Source organism: Salmo trutta, chromosome 2, assembly GCF_901001165.1.
Source record: "Salmo trutta chromosome 2, fSalTru1.1, whole genome shotgun sequence".
NCBI classification, from domain to species: domain Eukaryota; kingdom Metazoa; phylum Chordata; class Actinopteri; order Salmoniformes; family Salmonidae; genus Salmo; species Salmo trutta.
In genome coordinates this window covers 22,032,457-22,056,360 of record NC_042958.1, presented here as the reverse complement: position 1 = coordinate 22,056,360, position 23,904 = coordinate 22,032,457, and the positions used below count along the sequence as shown (strand labels likewise).

General features: G+C 41.3%; 1 protein-coding gene across 2 annotated transcripts in view; it reads right to left on the bottom strand.

Moving 5' to 3' along the window:
• Positions 1-877: 877 nt before the first annotated feature.
• snx7 (sorting nexin 7) overlaps positions 878-23,904 on the bottom strand; it is an 83,592-nt gene continuing 60,565 nt past the window's right edge. For both annotated transcript variants that reach the window (XM_029698370.1, XM_029698381.1), the window contains 2 exons: positions 22,427-22,579; positions 878-1,437 (listed from right to left, as the gene is read on the bottom strand). In XM_029698370.1, the coding sequence (XP_029554230.1) occupies positions 1,357-1,437; positions 22,427-22,579 (234 nt within the window). In that variant the 3' untranslated portion in view covers positions 878-1,356. The remainder of the gene's footprint in view (positions 1,438-22,426; positions 22,580-23,904) is intronic.

The following is a 23,904-nucleotide window of genomic DNA, read 5'->3' as shown; positions in this document are numbered from 1 at the left end:
CAGTGGTATACCATGAGTTATTCAGAACGGCTTGATCAAAAGGAACCAGTTGGAACTGTGGAGGTAAAGGAGTCCGTGAGAAACCAAACATGGTCCATAGTTTAAACTTGAACACACACATGCAATCTAATATTATATTCTAACGGGATGCTTTGTAACACTGTATTGAGGCCAGTTCTGATGTGTCCCAAATGGCACCATATTCCCTTTATAGTTCACGACTTTTGACCAGAGCCCTGCCAGAAGTAGTGCATAGGGTACCATTTGGGAAGTATCTCTGGTTATAGCTCAGCTCTTGGTTTAACAAGCATGTGTTTTTCTTTCCTCTCGTTGCTCGTTCCACATTCAATAAAGTGCAGATAAAAGAGCCTAATTTCAGGGCACTGTTATTTTGAGGGTTCTTTAATGTTTAATGTGATTAGGCCTTTAGAGTGGGTAACCTAGTTAAGCAGGGAACATGCATCTCTACTCTACTGTCCGTTCTCACACACGTACAGCATGAAAATCCCCCCAACTGACAAAGCAAAACAAAATGTATGCCACAAAAAAAAAAATACTTTCGATTACAATTTGCACTATGACGTTTATAGTAGAGCAATTCTGGTTTGATGTAACGAGACACTGATGTGAAAATGTATTATGCATTATATTTTATGATCAATGGAAAAGAGCATTTTTCTGAAGAGTTTAGCATGGTTTTCTTTTCAGACGGTAGTGTTCATCATAAGCGTCGCAGATCGTAATATCTTGAAAAGCACCTACATGAAGATAACATTGATGTCCAAAGAGAAGTCCTAGAGGCTGTTGCTGCTCGCTGTTAAGACTAACTACAAGCCAATAGCTTAGGCTCCATAAAACACCATGCACTGAGAAAACGCAATGTAGCAATCCATTTTATTATGCCAACATCTTAAAAACCCAATTTAAAGCTTTACAGAGAGAAAAATAAGTGTATGGTATATATAAAAAAAAAGTGTCACTCTTTAGTTTATTTTCTGTTATCAAAATACCATTGTGAGTCATTGTAAAACAGGTAAACAAGTAAAGTATGTCATCGTATTGCTGTGAAAATCATGGTGGATCCATCATAGTGTATTCAGTACATCTACCCTCAGATCCAGGGCTGTACATACAGAAGCCCTAAGGCAGCGGCTGGCTGATCATGCATATTTAAAGATCTCTCAGATTTATCACAGTCTGTGCTAAAGTGACTTTAAAGTGAAGCTTCATTGGAATGATTAGGGTTCAATTCCAGGAGTCCTCCGGGTTGTGCTGGAAGATGTCTTTGGCTGTGCCCCCTGGGTAGGGGGTGGTGGGCAGAGGGTTGTGTAATAGAGAAGAAGTGCATCGTGGGGGTTAGGGGGTGTTGTCTCTGTCAGTCTCCTCGCTGGGTTCTGTTCTCTGGGAGAGAAGGAAGGTCTCCCACACTGCCAGACACTGGAGGAGAGAACACCCACATCATCAGGTTATGACAGACCGGTAAGACACACACACACACACAGTTGAAACGGCAGGTCTGTGAACTTTCGAGCCAGTCAGTATGTTTCCACACATCAATAAAACCTTCCGCTCTGTCATCTAAACTTCCAAAGTAATAGCTGTCTGTTTAATGGCCGCCGTAAGTCAGATACACATGGCATGCCTCAATTCAGCAGCCAATTTCATTCACAGGCTCTGGCTGCTCCCTGGACTTCTGTCTCATCGATTTGTCACTTGACAAGGTTGTGATTAATGTTCTGACCCAAACAGAGCCAAGCACCCACCCAAACAGCCCTATTCCCTCTGTCTACATCCTCCCCCCTCCAGCCAACCTCTAAACATTCCCTTCCCGCTCGCCACTCACCATGCCTCCTCTCCTCTCATCCCAATCTTCCACACCCACCCAACCCTTCACTCCCCTCTCCATCCTTCTCTCCTCTTCCAAACTTAGCCAACATGACAGTGGCAGGAGGCTCTCGTGGGTAGCCAGCTGACTGCCATGTCACTAGTGCTTAATCATGATGACACCTTCACCATAGGACACAGACTCAGTCTGACCTTTACTCATCTGCCTCACTGACAGGGCCCAGAGAAGGCAGAGCTAACCATAGTTTGGACATAGCTGCTTTACACAATAGGTTATACAAGGACAGAGCGCAGGGCTAACCAGTGTGTGGACAAAGCTGGTTTACACAATAGGTTATACAGGGACAGAGCTAACTAGAGAACCGGGACAGAGTTGCTGTACACTAGAGGCCATGGGTTATACAAGGACAGAGAGCAGAGCAGTGCTAAGTACAGCACAGGGAGAGGGGCGAAAAACGAGGGTGGCGGGAAGAGTTACCATAGACTAGACCAGGGGCCACAAGCTTTACAGAGCACAGGGACAGAGCTGCTGTGAGCTACACGAGGTACACAGAGCACACGAGCAGAGGGAAAACATTGCGAATAGCAGATTTGTCTGTCTGACTCAGCAGCTGGCTAGAATACTAAATGGGAGCAGACACACAGAGCTGATCACAGGAAAGACCAAGACACAGAGGAAAGAGGTGAAACAACATTGGCTGACAAAAAAATAAATGTTTTTTACTTCCACAGCTAACTCCTTGGAGTTGAGTTTATCCAAACTTCAACGTTTATACTTAATGATACAGTATGTTGTGGGATCAATCAACAGGTTTGAATAGTACTTATCAAGATAAGACTACATGTGTTTAAGGATTATTGTGGTTGAAGAAAGCGATACATAGTTAGTGCAACTTATCCTTCCTTCCAGACGGAGTGTTTAAGCCCTCAAATACAGATAAGACAACAGACTGTTGAATAAAACATTCAGGGGAAATCAGGTGACAGCTAAATCCATTTAAAGACCCGACTGGGAGAGAACTACAACCCTGCGCCAACGCAGCATTCTTCCCGGAGATACAAAGCCCTTTAAGTTCATACTTTGCAGTGGAGCTGTGAGGATGACTGTCTGATTGAAGCAACACTAAAATGCCCATGGCAGCACAGTGGGAGGCAGAGAGAGGAACTTCACACCTGAGCACTGTAAAGGACAAGACACCATAATGAGCACTTGGCCATCCCGTCGCCTCTGACCACAGAACGTCGGCGATCATGTTGAATCGCCACTGTTCGTCGACACCCAGCAGGTGATCCTCCTGTGCACGACCGATGTTCATTATGGTGTCTCGTTTCATAACTTCTGCCTTCACACATAATGCCCGGTGCATCTTTAGTATGACATGACCAACATGTACAGGTACCCGAACTATAACGAAGTGAATAATTGGACCCAAAATTGAAGGGTATAATCTGTCCTTGGTCCCAGCGCGTCTGGACTGACGTATGCACTGACGCAGAGCTCCACAGGGGTGATAAGTCGCCATCCAATCAGGGGTGGCTATCGGTGCATTACCAAAGAGGCAAATGTCAATACACACTCTGCCGCCGACAGGGGAGTGCCTATGTGTGTGTGTGTTTATCTGGTGGAGAAGCTCCATCAGTGCTGTGTTCCTGACACGGCCTGTGACAGCTCCAGCTGAGGTAATGGGTCCTGTGTAGCAGTGTGACTAGCGCGCTAATTAAGGAGATTGTTAAGGGGGGAAGAGACCGCTAGCCTCGTTAACATCATTAGCTTTCCTCCTTTTCTCCCTCTAGGCTCCAGTGGTTTAGCCGGAAGACAGGTAAACTGAGATAATCAGGCAGCATTATATATGAACACCAGTGGATGCAAAAATGCATGCACACGCAAACACGCACGCAAACACGCACACACACACACACATTTATGCACAAGAGCGGCAGCACTAGCCCAGAAGAAAGTTATGAACTTGAGCTCAGCATAGACTTCCTTCACGTCAATATTCAGAAGAGTTGACTGTCAATGCCATGGTAGAGGTGACAACAACAAGGTAGATAATTGTTGCACATCTAGAACACCACCTTGTTAGTAAAACCCATGTCTAGTTGAAGAAACAGTAGTTGCTATGGAGTAACCATGGCGTTCCTCTGATGTTGCAACCTGACAGAACGATGCCCAGTTGCTGTGCTGTATGCAGAGAAGGTACAGTGATGAAAAGGCAGATTCTAAATCTAATGCAAATAGAATTCATAGTACACCAACACAGGACCATTACGATTAGAATAGAAAGATATTTAAAATATTCCTAAATTACTCTCCGTCAGCGTTTATGCAGAGACACGACATCTGTAGGAAATAAATCCTGTTTACAAACAATTTCAGCAGGCATTGGTTTGGAAATAAAAGGTACAAGGTGCTTACAGTCAGAAATATAATCTCTGGTCTGAGGGGCTTTTCACATTCTATTAATAATATGTCTATATTACAGTACAGTAATAATCAGAACTGAACTATGACCTCTGTTTGACCTAGCTCTGCAGCTCTGGGTATCTCAGTATGGTTACAGTCATAAGAAGATTGAATGTGACAGGTATGGAATAAAGTATGGAAAATGGGTCTATAACCCCCAGGCAAACTGATGATTCAGACAAGCATGCACCCTGAGATTTATCCAAGCACATAATTGATGTTAATATTCCATCTCAGGAAGAGCAAACACCTCACTGTCCTCCGAGTACAACCCTTTCCCTCGTCTCTTCAACTTTCCCAGTCCGGACCTCCATTCATCTTACTCCTTTCATCCCCTCTTCCTTCCCCCAGTTCCTCCATCTAACTCCTCCCTTTATCTACCCCTCTGAGTCACGCATCCATCCCTGCTCTCCTCCTCTCCTTTTCCGTCTCGCCAGTAGGGCCAGGTTATTGCATTGGCGGTACCACAGGGTGAAGAACGCAGTAGGGTGGTGGTGCGAGGTAGATGAGGGGCACAGAGCATTCCCTCCCAGGCTTACTGCTGCCACCTCTCATACCTCTCATCCTGGATTCTGTGTCGAGTGCGGACCTCCTAGACTCTTCTCTTATTAAAGGTCTTACATGAATCATTCACAAAGCCCACGGCACACTCATCATCCAGCCGCCTTCAACACCTGAATAAAATCAACTCAAAGTTTATTGGTCGCGCACACAGTTTAGCAGATGTTATAGCGGGTGCAGCGAAATGCTTATGTTCCTAGCTCCTAAGTATGCAGTAAAAAGTCAAGCAAGTACACAAATAATTAACAAGTAAAAACAAGCACAACAAAAAAATAACTAGAAATCAAGAAAGTTGGGTTGTTAAATTGGATTCATCCCAAATGGCACTAACAGTAATCAAAATGCAACTTATACATAGTGCCTTTGGAAAGTATTCATACCCCTTGAATTTCCACATTATGTTTTTGCGTAAATTCAAAATGTAATTGAACACACAACACCACATAATGACAGAGAAAATGTTTCTACAAATGTTAGCAAATGTATTGAAAATTAAATACAGAAACTTGCATAAGTATTCACACCCTTGAGTCAATAGATTTTAGAATCACCTTTGGCAGCGATTACAGCTGTAAATATTTCTGGGTAAGTCTCTAAGAGCTTTGCACACCTAGATTGTACAATATTTACACGTTATTCTTCTAAAAACTACTCAAGCTCTGTCAATTTGGTTGTTGACCATTACTAGACAGCCAATGTCAAGGTCTTGCCATAGATTCTCAAGCAGATTTAAGTCAAAACTAACTAGGCCACTCAGTAACATTTAATGTCCTCTTGGTAAGCATCTCATGTATATTTGGCCTTGTGTTTTAGGTTATTGTCCTGCTGAAAGGTGAATATCTCCCAGTGTCTGTTGGAAAGCAGACAACCAGGTTGTTTTCCTCTAGGATATTGCCTGTGCTTCGCTCTATTCAGTTTCTTTTTATCCCCAAAAAACTCCCTAGTCCTGGCCGATGAAAAGCATACCCATAACGATGCAGCCACCACCATGCTTGAAAATATGAAGAGTGGTACACAGAAATGTGTTGTGTTAGATCTGCCCCCAAACATATCACTTTGTATTCAGGACATCAAGTTCATTTTTTGTTACAGTTTGCAGTTTTACTTTAGTGCCTTGTTTGTATTTATTATGGATCCCCATACTCTTCCTGGGGTCCAGCAAAATTAAGGCAGTTTATGCAATTTTAAAAACATTACATTCACAGACTGTGTGCCCTCAGGCCCCTACTCCACAACTACCACATATACACAGTACAAAATCCATGTATACATGTGTATAGTGCGTATGCTATCGTGTGTATGCTATTGTGTGTGTGCATGCATGTGTCTGTGCCTATGTTTGTGTTGCTTCACAGTCCCCACTGTTCCATAACGTGTTTGTTTTTTTCATCTGTTTTTTCTCCATCTAATTTTACTGTTTGCATGAGTTACTTGATGTGGAATAGAGTTCCATGTAGTCATGGCTCTATTTAGTACTGTGTGCCTTCCATAGTCTGTTCTGGACTTGGGGACTGTGAAGAGACCTCGTGGCATGTCTTGTGGGGTATGCATGGGTGTCCGAGCTGTGCGCCAGTAGTTCAAACAGACAGCTCGGTGCATTCAACATGTCAATAACTCTCACAAATACAAGCAATGATGAAGTCAATCTCTCCTCCACTTTGAGCTAGGAGAGATTGACATGCATATTATTAGCTCTCTGTGTACATCCAAGGGCTACCTGTGCTGCCCCAATTAAAAATAAATGTGTGGCACTTGACCACATGACTGAACAATAGTCCAGGTGAAACCAAACTAGGGCCTGTCGGACCTGCCTTGTTGACAGTGCTGTCAAGAAGGTAGAGCAGTGCCTTATGGACATACTTCTCCCCATCTTAGCTACTGTTGTATCAATATGCTTTGACCATGACCGTTTACAATACAACATAACCCCAAGCAGTTTAGTCACCTGAACTTGCACAATTTCCACATTATTTTTTACAAGATTTAGGGTTTAGTGAATGATTTGTCCCAAATACAATGCTTTTAGTTTTAGAAATATATAGGGCTACCTTATTCCTTGCCACCCACTCTTGAACTAACTGCAACCATTTGTTAACTTTTGCAGTCATTTCAGTCACTGTAGTAGCTGACATGTGTTGAGTCATCCGCATACATAGACACTCTGGTTTTCCTCAAAGCCAGTGGCAATGCATTAGTAAAGATTGAAAAAAAGTAAATGGGCCTAGACAGCTGCCCTGGGGAATTCCTATTTCTACCTAGATTATGTTGGAGAGGCTTCCATTAACGAACACCGTCTGTGTTCTGTTAGACAGGTAACTCTTTATACACAATATGGCAGGGGGTGTAAAGCCATAATACATACGTTTTGCCAGCAGCAGACTATGACCGATAATGTCAAAGGACGCACTGAAGTCTAACAAAACAGCCCCCCCAATCTTTATATCATCAATTTCTCTCAGCCAGTCATTTGTGTAAGTGCTGTGCTTGTTGAATGTCCTTCTCTATAAGCATGCTGAAAGTTTGTCAGTTTGTTTACTGTAAAGTAGCATTGTATCTGGTCCCAAAAAAAATCCCAAAGTTTATTAAGTGTTGGTAACAGGCTGATTGGTCGGCTATTTCAGCCAGTAAAGGGGGCTTTACTATTCTTAGGTAGCGAAATGACTTGCTTCCCTCCAAGCCTGAGGGCACCCACTTTCTAGAAGGCTTAAATTGAAGAGGTGGCGAATAGGAGTGGCAATATCTTCCACTATTATCCTCAGTAATTTTCCATCCAAGTTGTCAGAACCCGGTGGCTTGTCAGTTTTCAGAATTTAAAATGACAATGCTTGTCTTTCATCATTTGGTCAGATATACTTGGATGTGTAGTGTCAGCATTTGTTGCTGGCATGTCATGCCTAAATTTGCTAATCTTGCCAATTAAAAAAATCATTAAAGTAGTTGGCAATATCAGTTGGTTTTGGGATGAGTGAGCCATCTGTTTCAATGGATGATATAGCCGAGTTTGCCTTATTTCCCAGAATTTAATTTAAGGTGCTCCAAAGCTTTTTACTATCATTCTTTATTTATCTTAGTTTCATAGTGTAGTTTCTGCTTATTTTTATTCAGTTTAGTCACATGATTTCTCAATGTGCAATAAGTTTGCCAATCGGCTGTGCAGCCAGACATATTTGCCATTCCTTTTGCCTCATCCCTCTCAACCACACACTTTTTCAATTCCTCATCAATCCACTGGGATTTAACAGTTATAATAATTTTCTTAATGGGTGCGTGCTTATTAGCAACTGGAATAAGCTATTTCATAAATGTGTCAAGTGCAGTGTCTGTTTGCTCCTCATTACACACCACGGACCAACAGATATTCTTTACATCAACAACATAGGAATCACTGCAAAACTTATTGAATGACCTCATACACTATATTAGGCCCAGCCTTTGGTTTTCCTAGATTATGGCTACTATACTGTGATCACTACATCCGATGGATCTGGATACTGCTTTCAAGCTAATTTCTGCAGCATTAGTAAAGATGTGATCAATACATGTTGATTTCATTCCTGTGCTGTTTGTAACTACCCTGATAGGTTGACTGATGAAAAAAAAAACCTGGTTCAGGTTATTTTTTTATTGAATCTTTATTTAACTAGGCAAGTCAGTTAAGAACGAATTCTTATTTACAATGACGGCCTACCCCGGACGATGTTGGGCCAATTGTGCGCTGCCGTATGGGACTCCCAATCACGGCCCAATCATATACCTCTCAGGATTCATTCTGTTCACTGTCATTTAGGTTAGTATTGTGGAGAAACTACAATGTTGTTGATCCATCCTCAGTTCTCATACCACAGACACATTTTTTTTTAAAGCCACCATTGGCCTCATGGTGAAATCCCTGAGCGGTTAGGAAAGACTCCTGTATCTTTGTAGTGACTGGGTGTAATTAAGCTTTTTTCCCCCACCCATCTACCAATAGGTGCCCTTCTTTGCGAGGAATTGGAAAACCTGCCTGGTCTGTGTTGTTGAATCTGTGTTGTTGAAAAATCACTGTTAAACACAGTTATTGCACACAGAGTGAGTCCATGCAACTGATGTGACTTGTTAAGCACATTTTCACTCCTGAACATATTTAAGCATGTCATAACAAAGGGGTTGAATACTTGACTCAAGAATATTCAGCTTTTCATTTGGAAACATTTCCATAAACAATTTCATTTTGACATTATGGGGTATTGTGTAATCTCAATTTAATCCATTTGCAATTCAGGCAGTAAGAAAAAGTCAAGGGGTGGGAATACTTCCATAAAGCACTATGTACACCGAAAATAATTTCCACAAGACATACTAACAATGATACATACAGCAGTAGATATATATATATATATATATATATATATATATATATATATTAGTGAGCTATGTCAAGATTAGTGAGCTATGTCAAGAATCAAGTAGATAAATATGCGGTGTTTAGAAAAAGTGTAACTAAATAAACTACAGTAGTAGAAATATTACAATGAGCCACATCGGGAAAGCAGTATTTGTGAGTGTGTGTGTTTATGTGTGCATGCGTTTGTGACTTTGAGGTGTTAAATCAAATTTAATTGTATTGGTCGCATACACATATTTAGCAGATGTTATTGCGCGTGTAGCGAAATGCTTGTAAAAAGTAATTTCCAGCTGTATGTAATAACAGAAAAAACTTTCTGGGCTAATAATCTAAGAAAAAAAAGAAAAATACTGCAAAATTGTTTAGGAGCGAGAAGCAGAGCTGCAATGTCTATCGGTGCCATAGCAAGGATGTGGGTGTGTGTGTAAGATAGCGCGTACGTGTGTTGTGTGAGTGTGCGTCACCTGGTAGACTGCTAGTGATGGCTGTTCAACAGTCTGATGGCCTGGTAATAGAAGCTGTTTCTAAGTCTCGGTCTTGGCACTGATGCACCTGTACTGACTCCGTCTGCTAGACGGTTGCCAAGTAAACAGTCCATGGCTCGGGTAACTGAGGTCCTTAATGGTCTTCTTGGCCTTCTTTTGACACAGAGCACTGTAAATGTCCTGGAGGGCAAGCAGCGGGCCCCAGATGATACGTTGGGCAGACCACACCACCCTCTGGAGAGCCATGCGGTTGAGGGAGGTGCAGTTTCCATACCAGGCGGTGATGCAGTCTGACAGAATGCTCTGAATGATGTATGTGTAATAGTTTGTGAGGGTCTTACTGAATTTCTTCAGCTGCCTAAGGTTGTAGAGGCGCAATAGCAGCCACGGGTGAACAGGGAGTACAGGAGGGGGAACACCGTTTTGAGGATCAGCGTCACGGAGGTGTTGTTACCTACCCTCACCACCTGGGCTTCTGACCCAAGACCCTGAGCTTAGTGACAAGTTAATGCTCGTGTGGCTGAATGGAAGCAAGTCCCCGCAGCAACTTTCCAACATCTAGTGGAAAGCCTTCCCAGGGGAGTGGAGGCTGTCATAGCAACAAAAGGGGGACCAACTCCATATTAATGCCCATGATTTTGGAATGAGATGGTCGACGAGCATGTCTCCACATTCTTTTGGCCATGTAGTTAGTGTGTGTGTGTGTGTGTGTGTGTGTGTGTGTGTGTGTGTGTGTGTGAGATATATATATATATACATACATACATACATACATACATACACACACACACACACACACACACACACACACACACACACACACACAGTTGAAGTTGGAAGTTTACATACACTAAGGTCAGTCATTAAAACTCGTTTTTCAACCACTCCACAAATTTCTTGCTAACAAACTATAGTTTTGGCAAGTCGGTTAGGACATCTACTTTGTGCATGACAAGTAATTTTTCCAACAATTGTTTACAGACTTCACTTAATCACAATTTCAGTGGGTCAGAAGTTTACATACACTAAGTTGACTGTGCCTTTAAACAGCTTGGAAAATTACAGACAATTATGTCATGGCTTTAGAAGCTTCTGATAGGCTAACTGACATCATTTGAGTCAATTGGAGGTGTACCTGTGGATGTATTTCAAGGCATACCTTCAAACTCATTGCCTCTTTGCTTGACACATTTGGGAAAATCAAAATAAATCAGCCAAGACCTCAGAAAAAAAACAGTTTAAATGTATTCGGCTAAGGTGTATGTAAACTTCCGACTTCAACTGCGCGCGCGCACACACACACACACACAGAGACCACAAATATAAACGCAACATGTAAAGTGTTGGTCCTACTTTTCATGAGGAAATAAAAGATCCCAGAATTGATCCTTCCCCTCAAAAGCTTATTTCTCTCAAATTTGTTTACACCCATTAGAGAGCAGTTCTCCTTTCCCAAGATAATCCAGCCACCTGAAAGGTGTGGCGTGTCAAGAAGCTCATTAAACACCATGATCATTACACAGGTGCACCTTGTGCTGGGAACAATAAAAGACCACTCTAAATTGTCATGCCGACTGCAGGAATGTCCACCAGAGCTGTTGCCAGAGATTTGAATGTTAATTTCTCTACCATAAACTGCCTCCAATGTCATTTTAGAGTTTTTGGCAGTACATCCAACTGGCCTCACACATCCTGCTTCTTCATCTGCGGGATCGTCTGAGACCAGCCACCCAGACAGCCGAAAAATTTCTGCACAATCTGTCAGAAACCGTCTCAGGGAAGCTCATCTGCGTGCTTGTTATCCTCACCGGGGTCTTGACCTGACTGCAGTTCGGAATCGTAACCGACTTCAGTGTGCAAATGCTCACCTTCGATGGCCACTGGCACACTAGAGAAGTGTACACTTCAAGGATGAATCCCAGTTTCAACTGTACCGGGCAGATAGCGTGTATGGAGTCATGTGGGCGAGCAGTTTGCTGATGTCAAAGCTGTGAGCAGAGTGCCCTATTGTGGCATTGGGGTTATGGTATTGGCAGGAATAAGCTACGGACAATGAAAACAATGGCATTTTATTGATGGCAATTTAAACGCACAGAGATACCGTGTCTGAGGCCCATTGTAATGCCACTCATCCGCCGCCATTACCTCATGTTTCAGCATAATGCACGGCCCCATGTCGCAACGATCTGTACACAATTCCATATAAGGAAATCAATTGCCTGATTCTTATATGAAATTGTTGCATGTTGCGTTTATATTGTAGTTAACCTCCACGACTGTCTAGAAACTTGTTTGAATTTAACGTTTTGCCCACTACACAGATGGTTGAAGAATGCAGATGTTTTGACTTAATTGGAGAAAAATACTTCCTGATCAATCCATTTTATTTATGATCTTTTCTGTTGGCCATGAACTTTCTCAGCCACTGTGCATCACTTGGGGCAAACGATACATACCCCACGTAAGAAAATGTATGTGCCAAACTACTTTATGTTCTGTAAAATGCAGAGCTCTGTGAGAACTCATTGAAACTCCGCAAAGATGTCAACAAAATTAGATTTAGACGTGTGGTATGAAACATTGTGATATATATTCTGAAATGAGAAAAAAATGGAATAAAGAATACACCCAAGTCCAGGAAAGTTTACAAGTCTCATTGGAATGATGAGTTAAGAAAAACAGCTTGATAAAAGACTGCCTATTCAAACAGATAGAGAGGGCAGTTATTACATCTAGAGGAGATAGACAAGAAACATTCAGTTCTGGAACCAAAATAAGTTAGGACCAAAACGGAATAAGAAAATTCCAATGGAAGTCAGGGAAGAGCAGGGGGGGGGGGGGGGCTGAACTCATATTACACAGGTAGTTAATGAGTGGGAGAAAAGGATTGCTAGTTTGTTCTCAGATAACAAAAATGTGGAATATTTTGGAGGAATATTTTTATAAAAGACATGTTGCCTGAAAACGCAGCCAGCCGCGACCGGGAGATCCATGAGGCAGCACACAATTGGCCCAGCATCATGAATATGGTACAGATTTGGTGATTTGGTTTCCCACACTGAGGTGTAAAACAAGGAGACGCCTTACCACCGCCTCTGTTTGCTATGCCAATGAATTATTTGGCAAAATAAATTAAACAGTTCAATATTGGAGTAAGATATGATGAAATGCTAAGTATCCTCTTATATGCTAATTACATTATTTTGATGGCAGAAACTGAACATTATCTGCAGAAATACTGCATTATGTACAGTCAATTGGTTGAAAAGATAGAGGCTAATGATCAACCAGAAAACTCACACAGAAATTGCATTTTAGAAACCCAGGTACTAAGATAAGTGCTTTTCGGTTTGGTTTTGGTGAATAAATTCTTGAGTTTACTAGCAATTATAAATATTTAGGTCTTTATTTTGTTGAACATATGACCTTTCTATATGTGCCCAGGCCGACTCAGCAAGTAGAGCTCTTGGGGGGAGTTGTAGGAACAACAAAAACACATGAAAAATACATTGATTATGCCACGTATTCCAAACTGTAGCAGACATGCATGTCCTGTTCTGGACTTTTCAGCAGGAATGTGGGGTGCTAAGATGCATCTAAAAAAACAAACATATATATAAACAGAGCAGTTTGTTATTTTTTAGGTATCGACAAGTTTGCACCTTTACTGGTAATAATTGTGGACATGGGCCGGGAACCCTGTGAGCTATGATGGAAGGCACATGGTGAGACTTTGAAATAGACTGTTGGATATTCCAATTGCCAGAATAGCCAGCTAAGTTTTTAAATGGGATCTATTTATTGGGGGAGCCTGGGCCACTGAAATGTCTGACCTTTTCCAACAGTGACTGAACAGTTGTACGAAAACCAAATTAAGGGAGACATAGGTGCTATTAAAAAACTGATGATGCAATATGAAAATAAATGGGTGTTGGAGATTAATCATCAACCCAAATTGAGAACCTTTTGTTTGATTAAGGGTGAATGTGTGCAAGAGATCCACTACATGGCCAAAAGCGCAAACATTTCATTCCAAAATCATGGGCATTAATATGGAGTTGGTCCCTCATTTGCTGCCATAACAGCCTCCAGTCTTCTGGGAAGGCTTTCCACTAGATGTTGGAACTAGAGGTCGACCGATTATGATTTTCCAACGCCGATACGGATTATTGGTGGCCCAAAAAAAGCCAATACCGATTAAAAATCGGATTGTTATGAAAACGTGAAAAATCGGCCCCAATTAAATCGGCCATGCCGATTAATCGGTCAACCTCTAGTTGGAACATTGCTGCGGGGATTTGTTTGCATTCAGCTACAAGAGCATTAGTGAGGTCAGGCACAGATGTTGGGAGTTTAGGCCTGACTCCAAAACAGGTTGGTATAATGGTGAAGACTATGTAACTATTGTGACCTCGAAGAAATAGAAAATGAAATAAATGTTATCCTGTATTGCCCTTTCTACCACGATATACGCTTGCTCTTATTCCAGAAAGCCCAACAGATATACCCTGGCATTATGTGGCTGAGCCATGAGGATAAACTGAAATAGTTTGTGCATTGTGTATTTCCATTTGCGGAATTGTACGATAAAGCCTGGAATAAAAGAATGGGAGACCTATAATTAATTTATAAAAATATGCAAATGGCACGTATGTACAGTTTATAGATTGTGTGTAGGCCTGTCTCACACTTGAACCATCTCTTTGTGTCAGATAAATACAAAAACAAGTCTATGTATTTTTACTGCTCTAGGGTTATAATTATTGCTTGGATAACCTTATTTACTATTATGCATTGATTTATGCGGTGTGCAATGCACAGAACACCGGAATAATGACTAAATTATCACAGAGAATTACTGTAATGTTTGTTAATGTGTCAATTAATCCCATAAGAGATGGGTTGCCAACTGCCACTTCGACATGGAAATAACATGTTATTCATACATTCAGCAAAACAAATAGATACACACCATCCAAAAACCGCAACTCATTTTGGGAACACATTACCCTACTTCAATCAACCAGTCCACTTTGTATCTGTCTCAGAATGGAGAATAACAAATGGGCCAATGTATTTCTCCCATGAGTTGGGCAAGAGATGTGTTGGTGGAATTTCGGGAGAATTCTCCTTACATTTCCATTGTTAAAATTCCCAGCTACAACGAATGCAGCCTCGGGATATGCTGTTTCCAATTTATTCAAAGTCCCACCACTTCAATCCCTGACAAAGGACGTGTCCCAACTGGCATTACTTTTAATCAGAGTCCTATTGATCCTCGTCAAAAGTAGTGCACTGTAAGTATAATAGAGGGCAATTTGGGATGCAAAGAGTCTTTACTTGGTGCACCAATTCGCCAGCAAGAACCAATCAAGACAAATGACCTCTGTTTCTGCTACACAACAAACCCATAGCAGCTGAGGACTCTGTCTCAAAGTATCCCACAACTGAAGAGGTTTTTCCCACACTATATTGCATTAAACAAATGATGCTACCTTCAGGCCATACAAGTAAACATATGAGCGATGGGCTTATCGGATATGGATCTTGCCTAGACAAGACTCCTTTCTTGCAGGGTAATAATCAGGGGTGCAACTTTCACTGGGGACATGTACCCAACACATTTTGAAATTGCATTTTTGTCCCCCCCCCCAGTTTTATAATTGGAATGTGATACAAAACAAGTCAACGGACCTTGCGGACATCTCCGAGCGGCCGGGTAGGCTGTTTGGAGTATTTATCCGACTGGATAATTATTATATATTTTTTATAATAATCCCCCCCACTAAAACCAAAGTTGCGCCCCTGGTATTAATGGATGAGTTACTTGAAGCCATACTCATATTCAGTCTAGAGGATTTAGATCAATTAGCATGCTGCCTTGTATTCCTACAAGTACACAAAACTAAATACAACACCAGCCTCCAGCAAACTTCTGATGTGCCGCCAAGAAAAAACTACTTTCAAATCGTCATCTCGGTAAGACTATTTGAATAGTCCCAAGTAGACGGTTTGTAGATGTTCAGTAGACGTTAAATACATGCCATCTGTAGATCATTTATATCGGACCAGCTAAATAAAGTGTGACCGTCGTCTCCTCTTCAATTCAGTTGCGCCTCAATATATGCACCTTGGTTAGAGAGCAAGGTAATGGCTGTACTCGTTTCCAAAATGTTGTCGCATCAACAACAAAAATACTTGTAGAATTGTCCTTCATAAATGATGCTACATTGTGAATCACATGATACAGTACACTCCTCCCCCATCATTTCTTCTTTCATGGGATTGAGGTGTATTAGAACATGTGTTCTCTACCTATCAGAATGACCTGGAACAGATAGTCTGACTGTACACTCAGGGTTGACCTCACAGGCCTGATTAAGACAGAACACACTTACGTCCTCTACCTGTCCCTCGCTCACTTTCTCTCCCCCACCTCCCTCTCCCTATGCTTAAGTGGGTTGTGTTTGTTGCGCCCAGCCTTGGGGCGACTCAAACAATATGATGAGTTTCAGACAAGAGTGCATAATTGTAATGTATTTAAGGTTAAATTGTAGGCTACATAGTGCTACATAGTTAACATAATGAATGAGCATCAAACACTAACATGGGCTGCTGCGGAACTTCTTTCAATACCAAACCATTTTACCTAAAAGGGGGCAATATCCATCGAAAGCATGTCATGCCAGCATTTATAAAAAAAAAAAATCTCCTTTACACAAAGTTGCCAGATGGTTTCACATGGTGTGAAGAACCTGAGAAAAATGCAGACATGCAGTACCAGTCAAACATTTGGACACCTAATTCAAGAGTGCAAAGATGTCGAGGCAAGGCTACTTTGAAAAATCTAAAATATTTGATTTGTTTAACACTTTTTATGATTACTACATGATTCCATGAGTTCTTTCATAGTGTTGAGGTCTTCACTATTAGTCTACAATGTAAAAAATAGTAAAAAAATGAAGAAAAACCCTTAAATGAGTAGGTTGTCCAAACTTTTGACTGGTATTGTACATTACCACACACCTGTACATAACTGTTCACAGAGTTATACCCCTATATGGCCATCAGCAGCATGTCAGAAAGGGGAAGTTGAAATGTGACTCCTGTTTGAAGGCTGAGGGTATCAAAACATGCCAACAGTGTCAACCACAGTGGCTTAGTTTCTAAACTGCAATATGACGCATGTAGAAATTCACTGGGTCCCATTTTGTTCTATCTGCTAAAATATCACTTCAATGCTTAAAGCTGCAATCAGAAGTTTAAACAAAAAAAGTGTTCTCCATGACGCTTTTTCAGTAAAAAGCTGAGGGATGGGGCTGGAGAAATGTAACCACTCAAATTCAGAGTGCTAGGGGTGGTGGAGTATTTTCCTCTGCCGATGAGTAATTAAAAAATATAATATTATTTTTATAGGCCATTATGCTGAGATGGTATTGAAGAAATTAGTTTCATCATCTTTATGTTGTGGTTCAAAATATATACTGTATATATTTATTCAATAAAGGTTCATTTGCCTGCCAATTTACTTGGGGCTAATTCACCACCTGAGTAAAGGGAAACTCAAAACACACCTTTGCACTCGCAATGGCCAAAGCACATTTTGCTCACTCTAGCTGCCATTGAGCTCAAAATTGAGAGATGTACTTTACTGTTTGACCAAATCATGGGTTTAGCCTCCTAATAAATAGGACGTTTTGAGTGAGGTGAATGAACGTGCATCTCGCACCGATGAGACCAATACATTTTTTTACTCGCACAGCCAAGTCAAAGGGCCGCAAATGAATGGTCGCAGTCTGAGCCCTGCCACTGAAGGGCAAGGCTAAACTTCTCCACTCGTTTTGGTCCCGTAGCTATCCCACAGATACTTTGTGCGACTATGCGAGAGAAAAGTTTTGCATTGCGCTCATCTCAATGTCTGCGGCGCTGCTTGTGGCAACATCATATCACTGAGTCTCAGTTTCGGCATAATAGTTTAAAAATAAATGTGCACTATGGGAAACAAACATGTTTCTATTAGAAGCTAAGGCCAATGGGAGTCACATGGTGGCCACAGTCCTGTGGTTGAAAGTTAAAACAGTGTCACTTCCAGTAAGTCACAGAAGCATGGCAGGGAGATGACATGCATGCACAGACCTACAGTAGAGCTGAAGTAACAGTACAAGTTTCTGTAGTTGAGCACAAGCTTGTAAAGATGTCAGAGGGAATCATTGTAAAGACCTACTGCAATAAAGTATACAGACATTCAAGGCCAAATGTATGACAATGTAAGAGCCTTCATGGCCATTCCAAGAAAATGAGTTGTTGCTCAACATTCAGAACAATTTCGGTGGTGGAAGAGACCATTTGGAGATGCTGCAGTGTGTTTGGGGCTGCTGTGTGTTCTTCTGCTGGTTGGGATCACAGGCCAATGTGTCTACTATGGCGTCATTGGTCATTACTCTACAGAGACCAGCTACAGACCAGTTACAACAACCTGACTAAAGACAAAGACCAGCTACAGAAAATGATGACCACCGAGAAAGATCAGTTCAGGAATAGTCTAAATGCCACGACTACGGAGAGACACCAGCTACAGATCAGGCTTAGGTTCTGCGAGAATCCCTGTCTGGACAGATGGTGGAAGATTGGCACCAGCTGTTATGTCTCCTCCAAGAAGAACACAGGTGGGGTTGGTCAAGCGGAATGCATAGCAATGGGTGCTAACCTTGTAATCATAAACAGCAGAGAAGACGGATATTCATCCATGATGGAATTAAGAAGAATGTCTGGATTTACATCATTAAAACAAGGGAACCTGGGTGTGTATTGACAACACACCATTTAGAACTGCAAATTGGATGGAAAGGGAACAAAATAACATGAATGACAAGTGTGTTGAGATCTCACAGGCAGCATCAGCCCCATTAAAGAGATAGTCAGTCAATGTAGTCAAAATAACTGTCTGTGAGAAAGTGTTCACACAGTAACTATAATAGCTACTGTAAGCCCCTATCTTATGGAGTTGCATTGGTTATCCATGAGAGGTTTAAGCTGTTTTTGTTACCATTTGATTTCTTTAAAGAGGCCAGGGCTATGTGGAGTTTGTCCACTGGTCAACAGGCCCAGGAGAGTGGAGTGGTGGTTGAATAGGCTCCAACTGTGGTCTAACTAGATATGTTACATTATTGTATGCATGTAACAATCTAATGATATATTTAAATGACCCTTCAAATGACAGAACATTCTGTTGTACATGTACCCGGTGTACATTCTGCTTTAAATACATATATAAAATGTGATTTAAAAAAAGGATAGTTACACATTTTACTTGTGTCACGTCTCTTTGTTTTTATCACAAAGTTGCAGTAACAACACCAGAAGCTGATCATTCGGGTAAATGTTGAACATTGAGTTTTTTTAGGATTGTACTTTTTTCCCCTCATCCACTGTTTAACACCACATTTAGATTACAATCCGATCATCTTGATGGCGAAACCAGTTTGTTTTAGCTGTGAATGGGACTGTTTGGGACATTGCCATGAAAACGGCTCCAGGTTGAGGAGATGAGAAGACTGCGATGTCTCGTCGTAGTGAAACGGCAGCTACTCCGTACTGAATAACCACCGGAGGTATTGGAGGATAAGCCACATATCAACTGAGCCAAGTGGCTATACATGGAAAGGCATTACGTCGGTGGCTGCGAGATTCGTAGCTGAGGCTCCTGGACTTGTCCGTGTCTGACTGATCATCTGAATCCCCTGCCTGCTACCGTGACACTCCCTCCACTGATAATATTGACATCCCTCCCTCCCTCCACTCCATCCCAAACTGCTTCAATCAACTGTTCATCATCATTTTCCTCTAAATAATTATATTTTTATTTTCTCTGTATACGGCAATTCAGCTTTTAGCTAGATCAAATAAACATTCCTAAACCTTACCATCATTGACATTTAGCTTTGTTTTAGATACCGTAATTTCCAGACTATTGAGCGCACCTGAATATAAGCCGCACCCACTGAATTTTTTTAAAATATTTTTTTTGAACATAAATAAGCCGCAGGTGCCTACCGGTACATTGAAACAAATTAACTTTACACAGGCTTTAACGAAACACGGCTTGTAACGAAAAATAAAAAATTAGCAGTAAGCTTTAGTTGTCTTTTTGCACTGAGTCAATTCCTCACGCTGCTGTTTCCAATGTCTTATCATCGACTCATTAAGACCAAGCTCCCGTGCAGCAGCTCTATTTCCTTTTCCAACAGCCAGATCAATCGCCTTCAACTTGAAAGCTGCATCATATGCATTTCTCTGTCTTTTTGCCATGATGAGGGTGACAAAATGACTACCGTAATCAGAATGATGGGAAGTTTGAGAGCGCTCGATTTAATCTAAACAGTAAACAAAAAAGTTGTTTGACCTTAACCCGTTCGGCAATTACATTGGTCTAATGAAAGCTTCATGCCGCCAAAAAACTGAGGTACGTCACAGAATGTGTTTTTTTTTAAGAAAAAAAAATTGAAAGCGGGAAAAATCCATATACTACCCGCGTCATTGTTTAAGCCGCGAGGTTCAAAGCGTGGGAAAAAAGTTGCGGCTTAAAGTCCGGAAATTACGGTAGTTCAAATCTTGGGTTGCCGACTAACCAATGTCCACCAGTGGAGGCTCCTCAGAGGAGGACCATCCTCCTCAGTGAATTTCATTTAAAAAAAAGAATCTAGTGAAACATTAAAAAAGTGATACTTTTCAGATGAAACTATACTAAATATATTCACATCACCAAACAATTGATTAAACCACACTGTTGCAATGATGGTCTACAACAGCACTCTGTAGGGTAGCACCATGGTGTAGCTGGATGACAGCTAATTTCCATCCTCCTCTGGGTACATTGACTTCAATACAAAACCTAGTGGGCTCATGGTTCTCACCCCTTTCCATAGACTTAGACAGTAATTATGACAACTTCCAGAGGATGTCCTCCAACCTATCAGAGCTCTTGCAGAATGAACTGACATGTTGTACACCCAATCAAAGGATCAGTGAATTAATGTAGTACTGAAAGCATAAGCTACAGCTAGTTAGCACTGCAGGTCATAAAATGTGGTGAGTAGTTGATTCAAAGAGAAAGACTATAGTTGAACAGTTTTGAACAAATTCATTTCTGAAAAATTAAGGAGACGCAAGAGAAGGAGAGCTAGCTATATTATTATATATATTTTTTCACTTAGCTAGCCAATGCAGCTAGCTAGTTTAACCTACTCAAACACCTGGCTCAAACAGAGAGGGATGTTATGTTAGCCAGCTGGTTATGGCTATCCAACGCTAGACCTCTTCCATGCCAAGGTAAGCTTCTGGTTTAATAAATGTATTGCCACCGGGGTCCACCATTGTGTAACTGTTAAACTGCTTGTCAACTGTACTGCATGATTGTAGCGGGTTTACTAACGCGTTAATTCTAGTAGCTATGTTGACTTGACATTAGCTAATATGGTGACAACGATGTAGGCTGTGTGTAGTGGTTAGCGGTTATGATATGTTTGGAAAGGTTTTATTGCCTTGTCACAGACAGCTATTGTAATGTGCACTGAAGTCCACAACCGAAGGGAAACGGTGAGAGGAGAGAGCGTAGATGCGAGAAGGAATTATCCAACGATCAAAGGGATCATGCTGTTTGTATGTGGCTGCTATGAAAGTGACCTGTTTTTTTGTGTGATCAGGGGTGTATTCTTTCCGCCAATTCTGTTGAAAAACGTTTTTAAAACAGAAGCAAATGGAACGAAACGGGGATGAACATACCTGAATTTGTCCACGTTTACAACTGTAGGACTAATGATTACACCTTAGATCAGCCAGATGCAGGCAAGATTGTGCAAGGCGTTATTGAATGTGTCACCTTGATTACTCAAATCTCTCTCGACCTGTGCACCTACGTCGTAAACTTTCATTCATAGGCTAGGTTGTAGCAACCTCATGATGGGTATAAGGAAAATTTGAGTATCACGTAGTAGCCTAAACCTATCAATGTTACAGAGATGGGTGAATGAAATATGAATATTAGTCATCCAATATGCTTTAATAGAAATAAGGCCATGCTCATTAAATAAAATGATTGTCCTCCCTCATTTTAAACGTCACCGACTGCCACTGATGTCCACATATTATTTACGATATCCATAAAATGATGAATCAATTTATTCTGGAATTATCTGCATTGACAACCTCTATGAACTGACAGTAATTTGTGAGTGTGAATAAACATGAAGTACTACCTCCCTCTACTGGCAGCTGTCCAGACAGTGACTAGAAATGCACAGCACAGAGAACCACATTTCTGCTGAAATTGCATTGAATGATTTACAGTAAACATCCATCCCAAAAATATCTATAAGATACATTGTAAATTACCACTAACAATTTTAGTTGTGTAGATTTGTCTCTCCTTTCCCCAAAATGAATCAGTCAGGGGAGTTAACTGATTTAGTCTTTCTCACATTCTCTCCAAGTGCTTTTCGGTTTCTCTAATTTACCTTTTTCTTATTCTCTTCCATCGCCCCCAACTCTGCTTTTACCAGTCACACCCCCAACCCCACTTCTCTTTCTATTTCGACTCATCTAGTCAACTCTTTCTCCCATATCAGTAGTGTCTCAATCCAACTTTCCCTCCCTCCCGCTAACCAGTCAGAGTATCTTGTATCTCACCTTCTCGTAGTAGTCCACGTTCTTCTCTGCGGTGGAGAGGAAGGCTGATTTGAGGTCTCCTCTCATGCTCCTCTGCCATCGGCCCCAGTCCCCCTTCAGAGCGTTGTTGGCCCATTCCACACGGTCCTCCAGTTTATCAATCTCCTCCTTCAGCTAACACACACACACACATAATCATCATCATCATCCTCCTACCAACATTACATATTACAGTGCAATATTCCTTCACATCAACCACAACAACCTGGACATACAGAACACTTAAAGCAAGAAGACCTTCACCCAAACACCTCACGTGACAGGGACAGTTTTATTTAAGACAGTGGCCATGTCCGAATACCCATACCTGCGTCCAAAATATACTGAACAAAAATAAAAACGCAACAATGTCAAAAGATTTTTAATGAGTAACAGTTCATATAAGGATATCAGTCAATTGAAATATATTCATTAGGCACTAAACTTTGGATTTCACATGAATGAGCAGGGGTGCAGCCATAGGTGGGCCTTGGAGGGCGTAGGCCCACCCTCGGGGAAGCCAGGCCCAGCCAATCGGAATAATTTTCCCCCCACAAAATGGCTTTATATTTTTGAACAGTATATTTAAAAATAACAAAAAGGTTATTTTTCTCAAATGTTGTGCACAAATTTGTTTACATCCCTGTTAATGAGGATTTCTCCTTTGCCAGATAACCCATCCACCTGATAGGTGTGGCATATCAAGGAGCTGAATAAACACCATGATCATTGCACAGGTGCACGTTTGGGATGCTCTGGATCGACGTGTACGACAGCGTGCTCCAGTTCCCACCAATATTCAGCAACTTCGCACAGCCACTGAAGAGGAGTGGGACAACACGCCAGAGAAGGAAAAAAAAAACACCTGATCAACTCTATGCGAAGGAGTTGTGTTGCGCTGCATGAGGCAAATGGTGGGTCACACCAGATACTGACTGGTTTTCTGATCCACGGCCCTACCTTTAAGGTATCTGTGACCAAGGGATTCATATCTGTATTCCCAGTCATGTGAAATCCATAGACTAGGGCCTAATGAATTTATTTCAATTACCTGATTTCATTACATGAACTGTAACTCAGTAAAATCTTTTGAAATTGTTCCATGTTACATTTATATTTTTCAGTGTAGTATGCAGTTTAAGTATGTAGTACGCTAGTATGGGTATTCGGACACAGTCAACGTGCCCCTGAAAACTGCTGATGAATAGCTTCTGGTCTGATGGAAGCATTAAATAGTCTCACCACGCAGAGGCAGTAGTAGTAAATGTAACATAGCATTATAATCTGATTCATAGGCAAGGCTAATTGAGATTATTTCCTCCTTGGATAGCTCCCAAATCAGGCTTTCCAATGATAATACATTTGTCTTGTCATTTCATTGACATAAAAAACGAAAACCATTAAGCTAGTGGTTTATTATTTGGCATATCCTATGGTTGTGTGCGCACATGCGATATAGC